Source organism: Sturnus vulgaris, chromosome 1 (genome assembly GCF_052056855.1).
Source record: "Sturnus vulgaris isolate bStuVul1 chromosome 1, bStuVul1.hap1, whole genome shotgun sequence".
Classification (NCBI taxonomy): domain Eukaryota; kingdom Metazoa; phylum Chordata; class Aves; order Passeriformes; family Sturnidae; genus Sturnus; species Sturnus vulgaris.
The window spans coordinates 100,870,141-100,887,356 of record NC_142243.1 but is presented as its reverse complement, the minus strand read 5'-3'; the positions used below and the strand labels follow the sequence as shown (position 1 = coordinate 100,887,356).

The window sequence follows — 17,216 nt, the reverse complement described above, 5'->3', positions numbered from 1 at the left end:
AGAGAAAAATGACACGTAAGTATATTTCATGTGTGTGAATTCTAAAAGCATATTTTTTCATGCATATGCAAATAATAAAATATCATAAGCTGGGGTCTGTTGCTTTAAAGACAACTACTACACTTAAAAGCAAAAGTAAATAGAAGAATTCTAATTAAGTTAAAAAAAACATTTCTATAGTTACCCATTTGATTTGTGTAGTTTCTATTCATGGAAAAGATGGATTACAGCCCAATCAAGGTCTTTTAAAAACTAAAATTAACAGTAAGGTATTCACAGTGCAAAAATATGCCATGTAGGCCTCCAGAACATGTAACCCAGTTATCGAACCAATCTGGACTACAAATATGCAATTTTTGATCTATAAAAGTTTGGGGCATAACTTGTCTGGAGATATATAAAAATTGATTTCTATTAAAACCTTAAAATTTGTCTAGAGAATATGCTATTAAATAAGTGGATTTTCATACCATGTTTCTGCTCTTGCTACTTCATCAAACAACAGAAGACAAAGCAATACTGTAGTTTCAGTTAAAACAGCACGATCACTTTGGATGATCAGGGAAACTGAATAAAATAAAGATATATAGAAATGTGTTAGGAAAAAACTGATACCTGATAATACATAGAAGGACACTAGTTAAAACCAACTTTCCACAGTTTCCTGCCAACATCTTCAACAAGGGAAAACTAGCACACAGTGATTTATCTTTTAAATATCAGAATCTGGTATCATGATGTGACCCAAAGTTCTTAAGAAGATATTTGGCTAAACACCTAACCATCTTTTGATAGGGGTATTACAGTGGAAATACAATTCTCACCTCTGAATAGCAAAAGCAGTAAAGAAGGTTGCTGTGCTAGGGACAGGCGAACACCTGGGTCAGCACACACAATTTTGCGTAGGAGTACCAGACACGGAACCGCTATGGATTCCATAAGCTGCAGGAACAGAGAAAAAGATTAAATAAAGATAACTATCAGTATAATTTAGCATGAACTTTACCAGACTGTCACACCAAGCAATAGTCCATAATTTGTAAAAGAAAATCCTAGAACTTCCTTAGACAAGCATATTTCAGCCAGATGACAACTGCATATTCATAAAAAAAATTATTTACTTGTTGATTTTATTATTAACTGATGGTAATTTTATTGGTCTCTGGCTTCATAACAGAATTATAACATTTGCTTTCAAATGATACAATTTTAAGAAGGATCTATGTAAGCTTAAGGATTTAAAAAAATACCAAGTCTTTATAACTATCTAAGTTTATTAATCTTTAAAAATGTAAATAGTTTATTATATCACATTAATTTTCTGGGTCCCAGCCTGTCGGATCATAAGAATGTAAAGCAGTTTGCTAAAAGTTAAAGTAAAATATCAGTGAATGGCCAAAAATACAACCAAAGTCACAGCTCCTAAGATTGAGAAGAGAGTATTTCTTTCACAGTATCATTACTTTGCCTATGAGTTTCTGCCTTTAAAATTTGTTTTGTAAACAGCATCAGCAGATACATTCATTTTCCTACCGCATGAACAAAAGCCCTATTTAGTTAGTATAGAAAGAATCTTTTGCACAGTTATAAATAAAGCCTAATTTAGATGCTGATTTTTATTTCTACTACTTTTATTTTCTTTTCTCTGTGGCCACTATTTTAAGACCATGTAAGATTTTTGTTGGTTTTTCTTTGCTATTGATTTTATGATTAAATAAAAAGAAGTCATTCAAGGGGAGAACCAAGAATTGGACTAGATTCCCTCAGGATAGTGTCCTAATGTCACAGGCCCTACAGAGCTGCCTGAGCCCTTCCTGGATTAAATTAAACTTTATAAAAAGTTTAAAAATACTATTTTAAAGTTCATCCTAGACTCTTACGTGACGATGAAGAATCTGTGCAGGGCAATATATTTTCCATGCTTGTCCCTCTGTATTATTGAGCAATATCTACTCACTTCCCAAACCAAAACAACAGTTGCATTACTTTCTCTCTCTAAAGAGGATAAGATATTTGAAAACTGACATTTAAAAAAACCCCAACATTCAAAAACCTGAGAAACTTAGTATTTCAATTTCTTCAACTGTATTACAAGAGTTACGGAAGTACTTGTATACAAGCTATCATAAATTGGACAAGACATTCTTCAATGCTATAGAGATAATATAATCTTAGATACTAATAATCTGGGGGAAAAAAATGCAATTTCTGAAGAAATTAGTTTGACAAAAAAGGGAATTCCAGTAAGTATCAAGCAGTTCTTTTCTCTAGAACATTTTTGGGAATAAAGTCATTACTACATAAAAATTCACATGGTTTCTTAAAAAAACTCAAGGTTTGGACTGCTGGAATGCAGTAACAAGACTATGCAAGGAAGCCAGAAAACTTAATCTACCCAAGTTACATTAAGCACCTTCTAGTCTTTATATGCTTGCATGAAATGATTTCAAAGAATGAATTCCAGAAAAAAATCAAGCATCAAATTACCCATATACTACAAAAAAGGAAAGCTCCATCAGTTACAACAAGAGACCCTCCCTGGTGAAGTGATCTTCTATTGGTCAGAAAATTATTCACACCTGAAATTCAATCTAGCATGTCATACAATTACATCTCATTTTTAATTATAATTTGCCTCAGAATTTAAGTTTAGAGAGCATTATACATAGCATAACATTTTGGTTTTTAACAGTCATTAAAATTTTTTTGTACTTTACTGAGAAAGTTTTCAAGGAAGTTTTGGGACATTCCAGAACCTCACCATACACAATTCTCTGGCGAACTCTTCTCATAGGTAGGGAAACCAATCTTCTCTCATTAAAAAAATCTTAGCATTATCAAAACTAGAACAAAATACATATTGCAATTATAATTGTTATTAAACATTTGTATTTAGTGCAGCATTAATGCACAAAGACCAGTATTGCAAGAGCAGATAAAGGTACTTTTACCTTGCCATCCACATGTACACACTCATTAAGGTAGGCCAATATCTTTTCTATCACACCCAACTTTTTCACAATGTCATGCATTTTGGTATCTGTAAGAAAAGCAAAAGATAGTAAGAATGACTGGTTCTGTACAAATTTAATATTAAACAATATAAATATTAAACATTTTGCAAGATTACAAACTCTTGCTGTCTAGAATAAGTTTCTAATATTACCAATCAATCGACAGAAGTACAGATCTCTAGCAAGCCAATCCTCCTCTAAGTATTTTTATCTGACTATAGTAGCCTCTTGAATACTACACTCTTAAATACATTACATAAATTCTCACAAGAATTTTACAGTGAAGAATAATCCCAGTGCAACTCAATTTTAGTCAAACAAGGATGTCAATTCTAATATTTTCAAAGTCTTTAACAGTTTAATATGGAATTGAAAATGGTATTTACTTAATCACCATGAGAGTATTTTCCACTGATATCACTCTTTAGAGTATCTGGTTTAAGAATAGTCAACAACATAAACAGCAAAAAAGTATGTCACTTGAATTGGTTGGGTTGGTTTGTTTGTTTTATAGTAACTAAAAAGTGATCCTTCATAGGAAATTTGTCCTGATAAAACAGCATTTTTTCCTTCACAATTTCATCCTTCATCCTATTTCTTTCACAATTTCAGCTTTGTTTCAATTTTGAAACATCTGAACTTTTGCAGTCATAACTGAATGTATTTTATGAGACAAAGTAGATAGACTTCCTCATTTTTGTGGTAATTTTTCTGACAGTATTTTTAATATTATCTAAGATTTCATCTTCCTACGGCAAAGAAGTTATGCTCTCTCATTAGAATTCAAATTCCTTAAAGAAAACATTATTGAATCAGAGTTTGAGTATATAGAGTAAAAACATCAAGGTTTGAAACTCTACAGTTATGCACCAAGTGAAATAATGCTCTAAGATTGCTTACTTGGATTGGAATTCCATCACTTCTCCTTTTTACCAAAATTCATAAAATAAAATTTACAAAGAATACTCTTAACACAAGCATACAGACAACCTAGCAAAACTTCAAGCTTCATTCACAAATGAATACAAATTTTCTGAAGAATTTTACCTTCTAAAATGACAACCAGCTGCTCAGCTGCAGACTTCCGTAAAACCAGGTCAACAGCATCAGAAGTCAAAATATCATACAGCTTTTCAACAGTTTCTGCCTAAAAGTGAAACAATATTAGATTTGCATCCGGTATGCTATCATGAAACAAGGTAACCAGCCAAATTTCCTAACAGGAAGTAGAAAAGAGAAGTATCTTAATTCCTTATTAGAATGTGCTTGATTAGAGCCCACATGCATGCAAGAGGAATGGATTAGGTTATCATGTTTTTGCAACAAATCTCTAATAATGTCTGTGAAGTATGAAAACCGGTTTCTAAGGCATCATAGCTGCAGACTTCTAACAAATAATGCCTAATTTATGTAGGACTACAGAAATCTAAACACTATACAGAAAAGCTAGAGCATGCTTTTTAGTCTGTAAAGAGGACCGACTTTTTAATGGCAATAGGGTCAAGCATCTCAGCATTTGCTTATCATATTGTTAATCCAAAAGTATTGAGAGGAAAGAAGAAAGGAGAATGGAAGGGAGATGAGAATACAGAAAGAAAAAAAGAGATGTATTCCCTTGAGTCATACACTCATGATTTGCTTTACACTTTGCAACAGCAGCAATATTAAGTAACAGACATAAGTTTTAATCTGTTTTAAAATATTTCATATTAAAAATTATTTGTGCCTGTTTTCGTAAAAATGTTTTTGTGCTGGAAAAAATATATGAGAAAAAAAATCAAGCTCTGTACACACAGAATGAAATTGTTATGAACAGAGCAGGCCTGTGTTCTCTGCAATCAAATCTTTTCTGCAGAGAAGAAAAAAAGGAATGATTTTTTTCTTAGTATTGTAAATGGTAGCATAAGAACTACTGTTTCAGTGCACACAGAAAGAATTCATCAACAGACTTCTTTTTATGAAGCAAGACAATTTGTATGAAATATTGCAGCCTTCTGAAATTGGAAACTTCAGAGACTGGACAAGTAGAAGAGTAAAATTTAGACAGAGTTTACTAACCTTGATGATTGAGTTCATTTTATCATCCAGTTTTAGCTCCATAGCTCCTTCTATAACAAATAAGTTTGAAATACTGGAAAGGACATTACCATCCAGACATGGGCGTTTCAGGTTTGCCCCTTCTTCACTGAGAAGATGGAATGCTAAATGCTTAGCTGCTACAGAACGAACCCTAAAGAAAAAATACTTAAAATAAATATATAAAGCCCTCATACTAGAAGATTTGAGCTGTACAGTTAAAAATTAACTAGTTTTAAAAGTTAATATGAGGTGGAAGAATCAGATTCAGAATTGATTAATCAACCTTCCAAATCAAGGTATAGCATAATGTTTAGGAGAAGACGTTGTCATCAACAAGAGAAGATGTGCTGAAATGCTGCAGAGCATTACTTACAGCTGCTTTTTTGAGAAGAGAAGGCGCAGAGCAGCCTGTAGTCTGGGAGTTCCTGGGAGAATGCCCTCTCCTTTGTCAGAGGTTGTTTCACTCAAAGAGAGGATGCATTTACCAAAAGTATCTCTTGTGTCAGCATAACCCTAAGTGAAACAAACAACAAATAAAAATTTCCTATGTTAGAAAATTAGACAAGGTAATTAATTCCATTTTAGGGGCTAAGGGAGGGTATGGAAGGCGCAACATAAAAAAAACCAAAAATATTTTAAGAAAATATTCACATTCTGCAGATTAATACTCCTCTGTGAAAAAAATTATTTAAAATTACTAAATGATATTGTATATAAATGAAAGTAGATTTCTTTACATGGCCCAGAGGTGCTTTGACCCAAAGCTTCACCCTTCAATCTGTTAACATGATTCTGCTCTATAAGGCCAGCTTCCATTCCAATAAATAAAATTTAGTCCCTAAAAGAAAGTTATTTTAAAACATTGAATTCTACCTATTTTCAGATCTTCATCAAAGCATTTTCTCACACAGACAAAAGGGAATCAGTTATGTTAAGCAATGATACCGCAAACATTTCAAAAGCAGAGCAAGATACAATGCATTTTATATGCATACGGTCAACATAGACCTCTGGCAAACCCTACTCTGGTATCTATTGTACAAAGTCACTATAGGTACAGAATAGAGGGAAATTCTACTCACAAAAATTTGTCACATGTTTAGCCTACAGTCTATATTAAATCCCCAACTATTTAATCTTGAATGTCAATCATAGGCAAGATACATATGCAGGTAACACAAAAAAATTCTAATGACTGATTGAGAAGGCTCTGAAATAACCCTTCTCCCACCTTGTTCAAGCTCTTAATGTATTTCCTCTACATTTTTTTCTTTCTGACCCATCTATTTCATGGCCCATCTTATCTGCAATTTCTCCCCTTGATTTTTGTGCAACTTGCATACAGAGTAAAGTTATCTAAGCTGCTTTTTCAACTTATGGCAATACTGAGATGCAGGCAATTAATGAACACATAGCAGGGAAACAAGTAAATTGGTATAATTATTGACTGTTATTTTTGGAGAAAATGAAGACAAAACATATACTTGAATTTATTAGCTAAGGGAGAAATAAAGGAAAAAAACAGATACCAGGCAAATGCAGCAAAACATCTAATCTGGAAGACTATGGGCAGACCACAAAAAGGATATTTCAAGTACTAGTAAAAAAACAGTAAAGAATCCAGATGGAGCAATTAGACTGAAAATCCGACTGAGAAAGGCAAAAGTCTCCTTTAGATCAGGCTGAGAGTAAAAATAATAACCACTGGAAATATGAAGACTAAGGCTTAAGGGATACTTCTATAATATTGGAAACAAAACCACTAAAAAACAAATATCTAAATACACTAAAAATATAGCTTAGGCTGATTGCTATTTCTGAGTGTATATTTCATCAGCAAACTATTATCACACAGGAGCTACAGTTTTCAAATTTAAGACATGGGAGGCCTTCCAGTATTATTAACATATTTTAAAAAGCATGAATGCTTTACTCTGTACTTATATTATCCACTCCTATCTTCAAACCTTTTAAGCCCCAGTCAGTACTGGCTGATTTGTACTACAACATTTCAAATTCTATGCACAATACAAGGCTAAAATGTGTCTACAAATTCAAGGTACTAACGAACTTTTACTGATAGTAGGATGCCTGTAAAATATTTCTCCATTTGACATCTGATAGAACAAATCTGTAGGTATGCTACTGTTAATCTATTTTCCATCTGCTATTTCTAGCTGTTATTTAACCTGCTACACATGATTTCGAACATCAAATTCAGATTAAAGCACTTCGAAGTACCTGCAAAACAGGAATGACAGGACAGAGGGCCTCAATAAACTTGTTCCAAGTCAGTACTTCCATCATTAATCGTCCTTGCAACAGATGTATCAGAATGGCCTTGGCTGTAGAATTCACCTGGTCAATAACAAAAAAACCAAACCACTAATGCAACCAGCAAACGTGTCTACAGTTTGTCAATGCTGTAATTGGAAATGTGACACAAAAACATCTCAAAGACAAAATATTGTTACTGTAGAATGCTACATTTAAATTGTCAGTTACACTGAATATTAAGTTGGTAGAAAAGCCTCCAAGACAAAGCACACTAATAGTTCTGCTTAAACAGCACTCAATCATTTTCTCCTTAGAACTCTGGTATGTCTTTTCTGAAATAAAATAAACCATTACTTAAACTTCTACACCTATTGGTCCCTCTATCCTGAAGATAAAAGAATTCTGTTTCTTTTCTTTCCTGACCTGGCCTTTCTGGGGCATTTTATTCCCAGTCTTTGATATGCTTCTGAAGATACAGAATGACAAAAGACTTTTTAAAGCCTGTTACGTGGCTATTTCACTTTCCTGAGGCAAAGAGTCAAACTAAGAAAGCTTCCAAACATTTCCAACTGTATCAATTCATCTGAAGTTCTCTATCAAAACCAAAAAAGCTGTATGATACAGCACTTTCACTGCATTAATGTATCCAATCTACAGCATTAGAGTATTTACAAGCTAAAATTATTACTGCAGTGAGAACATGTGAAAAAGCCCAGCTTACCAGAATTAACTCTTCATTGCATCGTGTGAAAACACCTACCTTTAGCAGCTAAAACCCTGCATTTTATACCAGAGTTAAAAATCCTCTCACCCCAGGCAAAAAGGACAGCCTTTAATATCACTCCGGTCTATCTTTAGAGAAAGACTGGCTTTATAGAATCATATGGCAAATATCAAGTCTAACCTTGAAATACAAGGTTCTTCTCAAATTTTTCCACAATGCCACGTGCCTAAAAGATTAAGCTGATGCTTTATGAACACTTAAGCAGCAGTTATACAGCAAGAAGCGAAATAAATTTAAAAATACTTGAATACTGATGTTCATTATCTATTTTCTTAGAAATATAATAAAAAGGTGTTACAAGGTAGAGAATAAAATGTGACAAAATTGTAAATAGGCACTATCTCAGATCTTTTAAATTCAGCATCAATTGAAATCCATTTCTTTCGCTTGACCAACCGCTAATGGAGAAGACTGTCAGTCTTTTTAATAGCATATCCAATGGAGTAGCCAAAATAAATGTTTTCCTTGCAAAAGATAAACTACATTCAAAGCATAAATATATAGCACATTCTCAAAGATATTTTACTTCTCTCTTTAAAATGCTCACATCTCAAAAAATCACTTTTAAATGGAACTGTGCATAGTACTGAATTTTTAAAAAAATCTCATTCTTGAAGAGAAGCTAAAAATATATAAATGATTTGTTAGTCAATGTTCTTTCTGACTGTAGGGATGCTATAGATCAGCTAAAAAGGAGTTGTTATGAAGAACATAAGTAACTTTATTCTCCTCTCACAACTTCCTCATTAGCTCTACAGGCTAGGAAATAGTGGACATATGTTAAGCAATCATGCGTAGAAATGAGCCCAATGGAAATTTGGTCGTATTTTACAACATTATAGAACACTTCTATAATAGTCCAGCAACTATATTTAAACAGATGTTTTTGGTGGTGAAATACGATTTTATAGCAAAGACTTGCATATTTAAAGTGTCTTTTTGCTATTCCAGAGGTTACCCCACTTTTACAAAACTTGAGACTTCAAAGTCCACGTTTCCCATAAATGTGAAGCACCATACTTAGTTTTTCATCACACACACATTTTGCTAGGGCTGAATATTACAGGAAAAAAGAAAAAAACGTATCTTATTTAATTTGTCATTGGTCTTTATTACAGTTAATAGCATCCTGTGCACATAATACTATGATGTCTCAAAAAAAATCCTTCCATTTACTACAACCTTACTATTTGCATAGCTTTTCTTTATGCAAGAAACCATATTTAGTCAAAACTTCAGGTAAGCACTGTGGAAAATATCAACACCTACTCTGCATGCACACCGACTTACAAATGCTGCTAAGAAACACAGTACCTCATTCTTATCTTCCTGAAGGCCGAATGTACAGATTTCATACAACACTTTAGGGTGCAGAAGAAAATGTACTCCCTGGCAGATTGAAGGCATGGGCTTCGCAACATTATGAATACCTAAACAGTCCTTCAGTAAAAATAAAGTTGGTTAGTTCAAAAATTCAAGACAGTCTCCACTATCACATCTTGTATTATAGACAGCCTGAAGTTGGCATGCAGTGAAAGAAGTGCTTTCTCCATGCACTTTGGAAGACTAGTTCTAAAAGCTAAACATGACAGCCCTGGAAGAAACACAATCTGTTTGGATCACTGATTGAAAACTCCTGTTACCACACAGGAGTAAGAAATAGAAAATAATTTTTGTTTTATTTTGAATAATTGTGAAAATAAATTTGAAAACCTGTATATGTTGTTCGGCATTACATTAAATAAGACAATGTTTGGGAATACATTAAAATAAGAAAAACCTAAAAAACAGGCTGTTAAAAATCTCGCAAAAACAGACAAGTGTCATTCAGTGGACATAGGGGTTATTTCAGGGAGACTAGCTCCAGCATATTTATATATTATTGGATTGTGCTACAAGCACATTAGGTACAGATTATGTCAATTATAGAAAGTAAAAGTTTCAATCAAGTATTATATCAAAATATAAAAATTATTTTTATTTTGTGAGCCAGTATTACTGAATACCTAAAATGACCTGGTGAATCTGACACTGCCATTCCCAGCATAGAGTACAGTCATACTTTTAGGAAGTTCATGCTCTTTATCCCTTGGGCTATCACTACAAAAAACTAAGGCCGTGACAAAATATCTATGTGAAAAAAACTGAGACACACACAACATGGCTCCAAAACAAGGAAAAAAATCCCAAAGAAAACAAAACAACAAACAACTTAGGACTATATAAAAGGATTTACATGTTCTTTACATATAATTTTTAAGTGCAATACCTGAAGTCTAACCTAACCAAGTAGATTTAATACCAAAAAGTAACAGCAAACTGCAAGCCCAGGCCTACGCTGACTGTTCAGCACATACACAGTAAACAATATGTATTAAAAATGCTTCTGTAATGACACAACCACATAACATGCTTTATTGAGTGCAATACCAGCAGTGTTAAGTAAGCATTAATTCAAACCTTAACCACTTCCAAACAGCAGCGATAGGCTTCAGCTTTTATATTCAACAAAGGGTGAGACAATAGATGGAGAAGCAACTTCTGGCTTTCTGCCTGAAGCAATGAGTTGGTCTCAGCAGACTTCCAACTAAAAATGAAAAATAGTTAATTTAACTAATTTATTTTACAGTAGCAAAAGATGCCTAGAAAAATTTTCTTGTTAAATTTCAGGATAATCTCTGAAAAATACTTCCTGCAATGGTATACATTCTGAAAAACAGTAAAAAGTTCAGAGATCACAACATATTTGCCAAAATCACAGTATCAATCTTTGTATTTGCATATGTTTGTTCTTTAAAACATGTAGGTACTCAAAGACCATAGTTTTTCAAAACTCTCTCATCAAAATTAAGACTCTGAAAAACATTGATGTTCATCTGAAAACATAATTCTGAGATTCAGCAGACACCTTTGAGCATATATATATGATCAAAAAAACTTCTATGTTTTTGAAGTTTTTCATTAAAGAGGTTGAAGTCCATCTCACTATCATGAAGTGAACTGATGTTAGTTGAAAAAAGAACCTGGTTTTCCTATTGCCTGAAATGGTAACCAAACAATAATTAAATTTAAAAGCATTAGAACATTGAAAAACATTTTGATATTTCATAATTTAAAACCTCTTACTGGACAGCTCTTAAATGCAGTTTTCTTTGGAAAAAAATCCCTAAAGTCAAGTTCTGAATCAGTATAAAATTAAATTTTTATTGTTCAAAAACTTTTCCAGGTACCATAAGGTAACTTATTCTCTAACTAGAGACATGGAAAAACCGAAAAAACAAAAATAAAATGCTGTTTAAAAAATGAGATCCCATATTGTAATACAAAGCATCTACAATACAGTATGTCCTTTAGAATTTCTGAAAGTAAAATAGAAGTAATTTATACAAATATACTCAGGGCGAAGGATTTTCAAGAAGTCTGAAAGACAAGTCAAAGTGTTTAAGACTGTTTCCTTATCAATCATGTACTTCACATAAAAAAACATAAAAGTTTGTACATAGAATATAACTAAGTTTTTAGCAACTGGAATTTAATTTTTAAGAAATCCATCATAGAATGGCACAAATCAGTTAGAAGAGACTTTTCAATGGCTTAAAGAAAATAAGTGCTCCGACAGGGAATAAAGAAGTGAGCTCCTATTTGAGAAACCTTATCCAGGAAAAAGAAATCACCTTTCCTTAAGCAGACTTTTAAATAGCAATGTACTCACATATTTGAGCACATGTGAATGCATTCTTGAAGTAAGGGAAAGTGTAGGTGGAAGGGTAGACTGCTCAAAGCCTGATCTGCCAATTCCAGTAATTCAGGAAGATTCTTGTCCCGCTGTTAAGTAAAATGAAGAGAAAGAATGAAAACAACAAAATTACTAAAATTAAAAGCATCCAATATTACTGCATAATCTTGCCAAAGTCATCATAATTGAATACTAAGTAGGTTTTTGTTCAGTCTTTCACAGAGAAGTTTATAACTAACTAGTTCAATACATTTCAACAACAACAAAAAAATTAGAACCTATTTGAAGGAGTTGAAAGCCCTTCAGCTGCAGTCCAAATAAACTTCTATTAAACTCAGTAGGAATAATGTATGTCTAACATTTCACAGCATGAACACTATAACACTATTCAAATTACTATTTTCTTATCAATATGCATTTTATGTGACAGGAGTATAATAAAAGATTTAACTATTAAAATATTAAGATTAAAGAGCAAGTGCTTTTTTTTTTAAATTTAAGTACATATGTCCTCATCATATTTAGCTACCAAATACACTAAACATAAGCCGTTTAAATTTGATGGAGTTAACTTCGTTGTAAAAGAGCATTTTATGAGCAAACTATTATAAACTTCAGAAGGTGCTGAGACAAAGAGAAGATTAACTCTGTTTTAAGGGAGCACTATATTTATATTCTGTATGTTATTCATTTATGTTAGCATCAATGGAATCAATACTGGGCAAAACTGCTTACCCATTTGGAAAATGGAGAAGAATATTTCAGTACTGTGCTAGAATCTCTCGACTACTAAAGCAGTAGTCTTCATAACAAAGTGATACACAACACAAATCTCAGCCAGGCTAGTAGCTGTTTATTAAAGCTGCAATTGCCAAAGTAGTTGAGATTTAAAATTTTCTGAATGATATATTTAACTACACCCACACTATATATTTTAATAGATATAAAATAAATAGTGCATTATATAAATATTTCAATATGTATAGTATATAAAGATATATATTTATATACATGTATGTTTTTATAAATAAGGAGAGTATTTGCTGCTGCTTCTTTTTTTGCCCACAAGAAGTCCCACGCCTACTTCCAGTTTCCAATTGTTTACTTCTTTGTTTTTACTTCAGATAAGATTATTTACCAACATCATGACTAGCATTAATGAAAACAAATATAAATTAACTACACCTTGCATCATACAAAATATTCATATTTGGGGATCTTCCTCTGCTATGCTAGACTTTAACTTTTACCACAGAGAAAACAAAGTGAGGTAAGTGAGTGCTGAGAGGAAATATTTTATATAATAAAGTTTCACACCTCCTTATGAACTTCAACCATAAAGCTACAAGTGCATTCAATCGAATATGCAGCTTCTGAAACTTGCTTATAAATACTGTAGTTCTCAGTACTCATCTGCTCCAGATAGGCTGCAACGGATTCATGCACGCTTGGGTATTCCAAGGAGAATGACATATCCAGTGAGAGAAGAAACAAAGCATTCAGCAAACTCTTTTGTGTAACTTTACTCGCCTTTGAAAAAGAAAGCAATTGTCAGAATAACAGCCTGAAAATACAGTGAAACCAACAATAGCATTTGCAGTCATTCAACAAGTACAATCATTATTGCTGCTACTTAAAATTTGGAGAAATACATTTCAGTAAATGATTTTTATATGAAGAATTATTTTTTCTTCATTAAAAGTGATAGTTAATTAGATGTCACTCCTAATATCAGATCTGCACCAAGTCACAGAAGTTGTGTACGATCCAGGAATGGCCGGAGTCAATTCACTGTCTGACCACGAGATGGCAGAGAATACAAACCACAATTATTTCCGTATTTTAAAAAGCAGTCTACAGTTCCACATGGTCATATTGCAAAATAAGGACTGGGATTTTTCTTGTTCTTTTGGTTTTTTTCTTTTATTTTTCATTGCAAGTGTACATTCTTTCAACTTAAATTTTGACCTCAAATACAGTAACTTTGTTCCGTTATACACAGAACAGACACTTTGCATTAGGTACACACGAACATAAAAGACAAAAATTATGAAAAGTTATCAGATTAGTATGTCTACACTTATTTTCAGGTACAAAACTTCATATTTGTGACAAAAACATTGTAACTGAAAATCAATCTTCTACTCTGATTGACTAATGTCTAAGAAAAGCTATATTCCACTAAAAACTGGTCCAAAAAATTAAAACCCATTCAGGTGCAAACATCTAACACTTTCTATCACATAAAAACCTCATCAGGCCTTCCCACCTGAAATAAACAAAAAAATCCCTCCACCCTAAAAAAAACCCCAAAAACAACCCGAACTCCAAAAGCTACAACAGAATTTTTAAAGAGCACTGGAAGTAAAGAACAATTAAAATCACTCCAATTTACAAAATGTAATTGCTTACTACATTCCGTCAGATTAAGTACGATGATTTTTACATGTTACATAATTCTACTCTTAATTTCATGCATACTACAACCAGGGGGCAGCAGAGTTTTGCAAACCATACATCATACCAGAAAAAAACACTAAAGAAAGAAAACTGAATTTCAAAAACTCATTTAAAATCGGGTTTTTTTTAAGATTTGTAATCTGCAGAATACACTGGTAACTGAAGAATAGACAAAGTTGCTATCTGTGATCATACATAATTCAGTGCAAATCAGATTAATTTTTTATGTACAAGGGGCTATTTTCTCAGTTTTCATCCCTGAGGATGAAAACTTACTGCCCCCCTAAAATGCAAAACCAAGAAACAATCACTTATAATTAGCGATTACCTTTTCTACAGGGAGAAGTATTTGGAGCAATCTAACAGTGAAGAGTGAAACGCTAATAAATGCCATCCTGTGATGTACCAGCATCACCTTGGGCTGTTCTGCACTTATATTGCTTTTGTGATATAATATAGTTTCTCCAAGCAAACCCAAGACCAGAAGCAATTTGTCTTTCTGAAAACAAAATCAGAAATACAATAATTAGAAAAAAATGAAACATCACTGTATATTTACAGTGTTTACACACCACCTGCAGTATCATTAGCACAATTATGCCACATAAGCTAAAATTGCATAAATGCTGCAAAATGCATAGCATTGTGTTTGTCACCTAGGCATTAGTCCTAGGCCTCAGTGTACTTTCACTATTAGTTCTGAATACTTTGCTCAATAATTACCATACCTGGTTGCTCCTTCCCCCCTCTTTCCTCTCCCATTTTTGTCTTTCCCCCATCACCTTAATTTCTGCTCACTACACTTCAGAACTTCTGAAATTTTATCTATTTTCAAGTTCAGTCTTAATAAGGAAATATTAAGTCCTGGTTTGAACCTACTAATAAGTTTACCTTAAAATTAAAAAAAATTTAAAAAACCCTTCCCAAACCAATTTCACAGTAACTTTGAAAACATCAAAGAGTTTGTTATCCCTGTTAATTCTCAAAGGAAACAGAAGACTTTTTTCTTTCTATCCCCTATTTTTAAAAATCAATACAACTGTATAACATTACCCACCTTATTTGCAGAGGTTTGGTTGTTAGTAGCCTGGAAACAAACATTATCCTAATAATAATAATCAGTATGGTACACATATGACATATTCCACTGCAGTTGACAGATTTACAGACAATGAAATATACTGATTCAGATCATAAAACAAGTAGACAAAGAGATATTAAACTTCTGAAATGTTCTGCAAGGAATCTTCAGCACAGATGTGCTGTTGATCAATTAGAATAGATTTTCACAGATTGGCAGATTAAATTCAAAGAAAAAATTCTCATTCACAAATAGGTTCTATAAATATAAATATTAACATTTATAAAACAGAGAACAGGAAAGCCTAAAGCAATATTTTAATTAATTAATATTGCAGCTGTTCTTGTGCCATATTCAGTGGTATCTTCACGAATTCTAACTCAAGTCAGGTACATTTAAGGCTACATTTAATTCAAGTCTTTAAACAAGTTTCAGTCTGCAGCACTGGTATGTTTCTTACATGCCTGAGCCATGTCAGCTTACACTTCAGCTTTCCTTGTCTTCAAAAAAGCAAGTCATAATCCTTTTATCTGTTATTCACTGATTTTATAATTCATGTATATAACTCTCAACTGTGCTCAGCAATTTATTTAGTCAACAGCACCTTAATGCTTTGAATCTCTGTTGGGCCAAAAAGGCCTCTCCTTTCTTTTGCAGCTAAGCAACATTGTTAGGATATCTGAAATTTGTGCAGGGAACTATAGTTCCTGTGTAGGAAAGGACAGCATGTATGTATCTCAGAATTCCAGTCTTGGATATGAACAGTTATCTCCCTAATTTTAAACAGACAGTTTATAAGGAGTAAAGAAAGGGAAAGTTGTTATGTACATCAAATTGGTGTCCAACATTTGTAGTCAGTGCTTTTTCCTCAGATTCCCTTCCCAACATGTGTTTCTCTCAATGGCTGCTTGTTTTCTTGAGGTGAAACTGCAAGTATTGTCTGGTAAAAGAACTTACAGTTTAAAAAGTGTCATCAATAGAACTAGTAACAAACTACTTAAAATGTTCAAAAGCACAGCTCAGCAGAAGCTTAGATATATGAATCACTGCAGAAAATGTCAGAAGCTTATAAAAGGAGACAAAAATGGTTGATCAAAGTCTGAAGAATTTTACCAATTCCAATGCAAAAAGGCTGTCATCTTCCCAAACATTTTCAGAAATAGCATCACCAATAAGGGACATGTCTTCAACAAGCAATTCAAGAACTTCCATTGTCACTCTCCTACTGCCTACAAACACAAATGAGAGGATAAATTCAAATACAGACAAAATATTATATTTTGACATTCAGAAGACACCATTGTAAACAAGGGATTATTCCTCATACAAAATTCTGGTATTTTAATTTTTCTATATGCTTCTACAAAACTAATGCTAACTGTCCTCAACCACTAATAGCTCTGAATCAGAGAGGACAACAACCAGCCAAAGTCACAATAGATTAAAACAATTGTATGCTGAGAAAAAAATCTGAATTTCCTTAAAACCTATTCCAAAATTATTTAAGAAAATAATCATGAACTTTAGTACAGCTGTAAATCTGATTCCTGAACTTTTTTAAGTTCATAGTAAAGTCATACAAATAAATAAATTTCCCCCATCCAGACAGCTGTGTTACAAATCTTCTGTATGTATTACCAATTCCCATGAATCTGCATTTTTGGTAAGGAGTGCCTTTCTTCAGAGATTATTTTGTTTGAGATCTTTTGAAAGACAAAGAGATGAATACTCACTTGAGCTACATGGACAGTTCTCCTTAACAGTTTCCCCTTGACGTTTAGGCTG

At 32.9% G+C, this 17,216-nt stretch overlaps 1 protein-coding gene across 9 annotated transcripts in view; it reads right to left on the bottom strand.

Moving 5' to 3' along the window:
- RTTN (rotatin) overlaps positions 1-17,216 on the bottom strand; it is a 77,039-nt gene that overhangs the window by 46,358 nt on the left and 13,465 nt on the right. For all 9 annotated transcript variants that reach the window (XR_015806550.1, XM_014870908.2, XM_088172614.1 and 6 more), the window contains 13 exons: positions 16,545-16,660; positions 14,679-14,849; positions 13,208-13,420; positions 11,867-11,979; positions 10,615-10,741; positions 9,469-9,594; positions 7,335-7,451; positions 5,467-5,606; positions 5,073-5,244; positions 4,062-4,161; positions 2,952-3,040; positions 825-942; positions 471-567 (listed from right to left, as the gene is read on the bottom strand). Coding sequence is in view for 8 of the 9 variants with exons in the window: in XM_014870908.2 (XP_014726394.2) it covers positions 471-567; positions 825-942; positions 2,952-3,040; positions 4,062-4,161; positions 5,073-5,244; positions 5,467-5,606; positions 7,335-7,451; positions 9,469-9,594; positions 10,615-10,741; positions 11,867-11,979; positions 13,208-13,420; positions 14,679-14,849; positions 16,545-16,660 (1,699 nt within the window). In the remaining variant the exon portion in view is untranslated. The remainder of the gene's footprint in view (positions 1-470; positions 568-824; positions 943-2,951; positions 3,041-4,061; positions 4,162-5,072; positions 5,245-5,466; positions 5,607-7,334; positions 7,452-9,468; positions 9,595-10,614; positions 10,742-11,866; positions 11,980-13,207; positions 13,421-14,678; positions 14,850-16,544; positions 16,661-17,216) is intronic.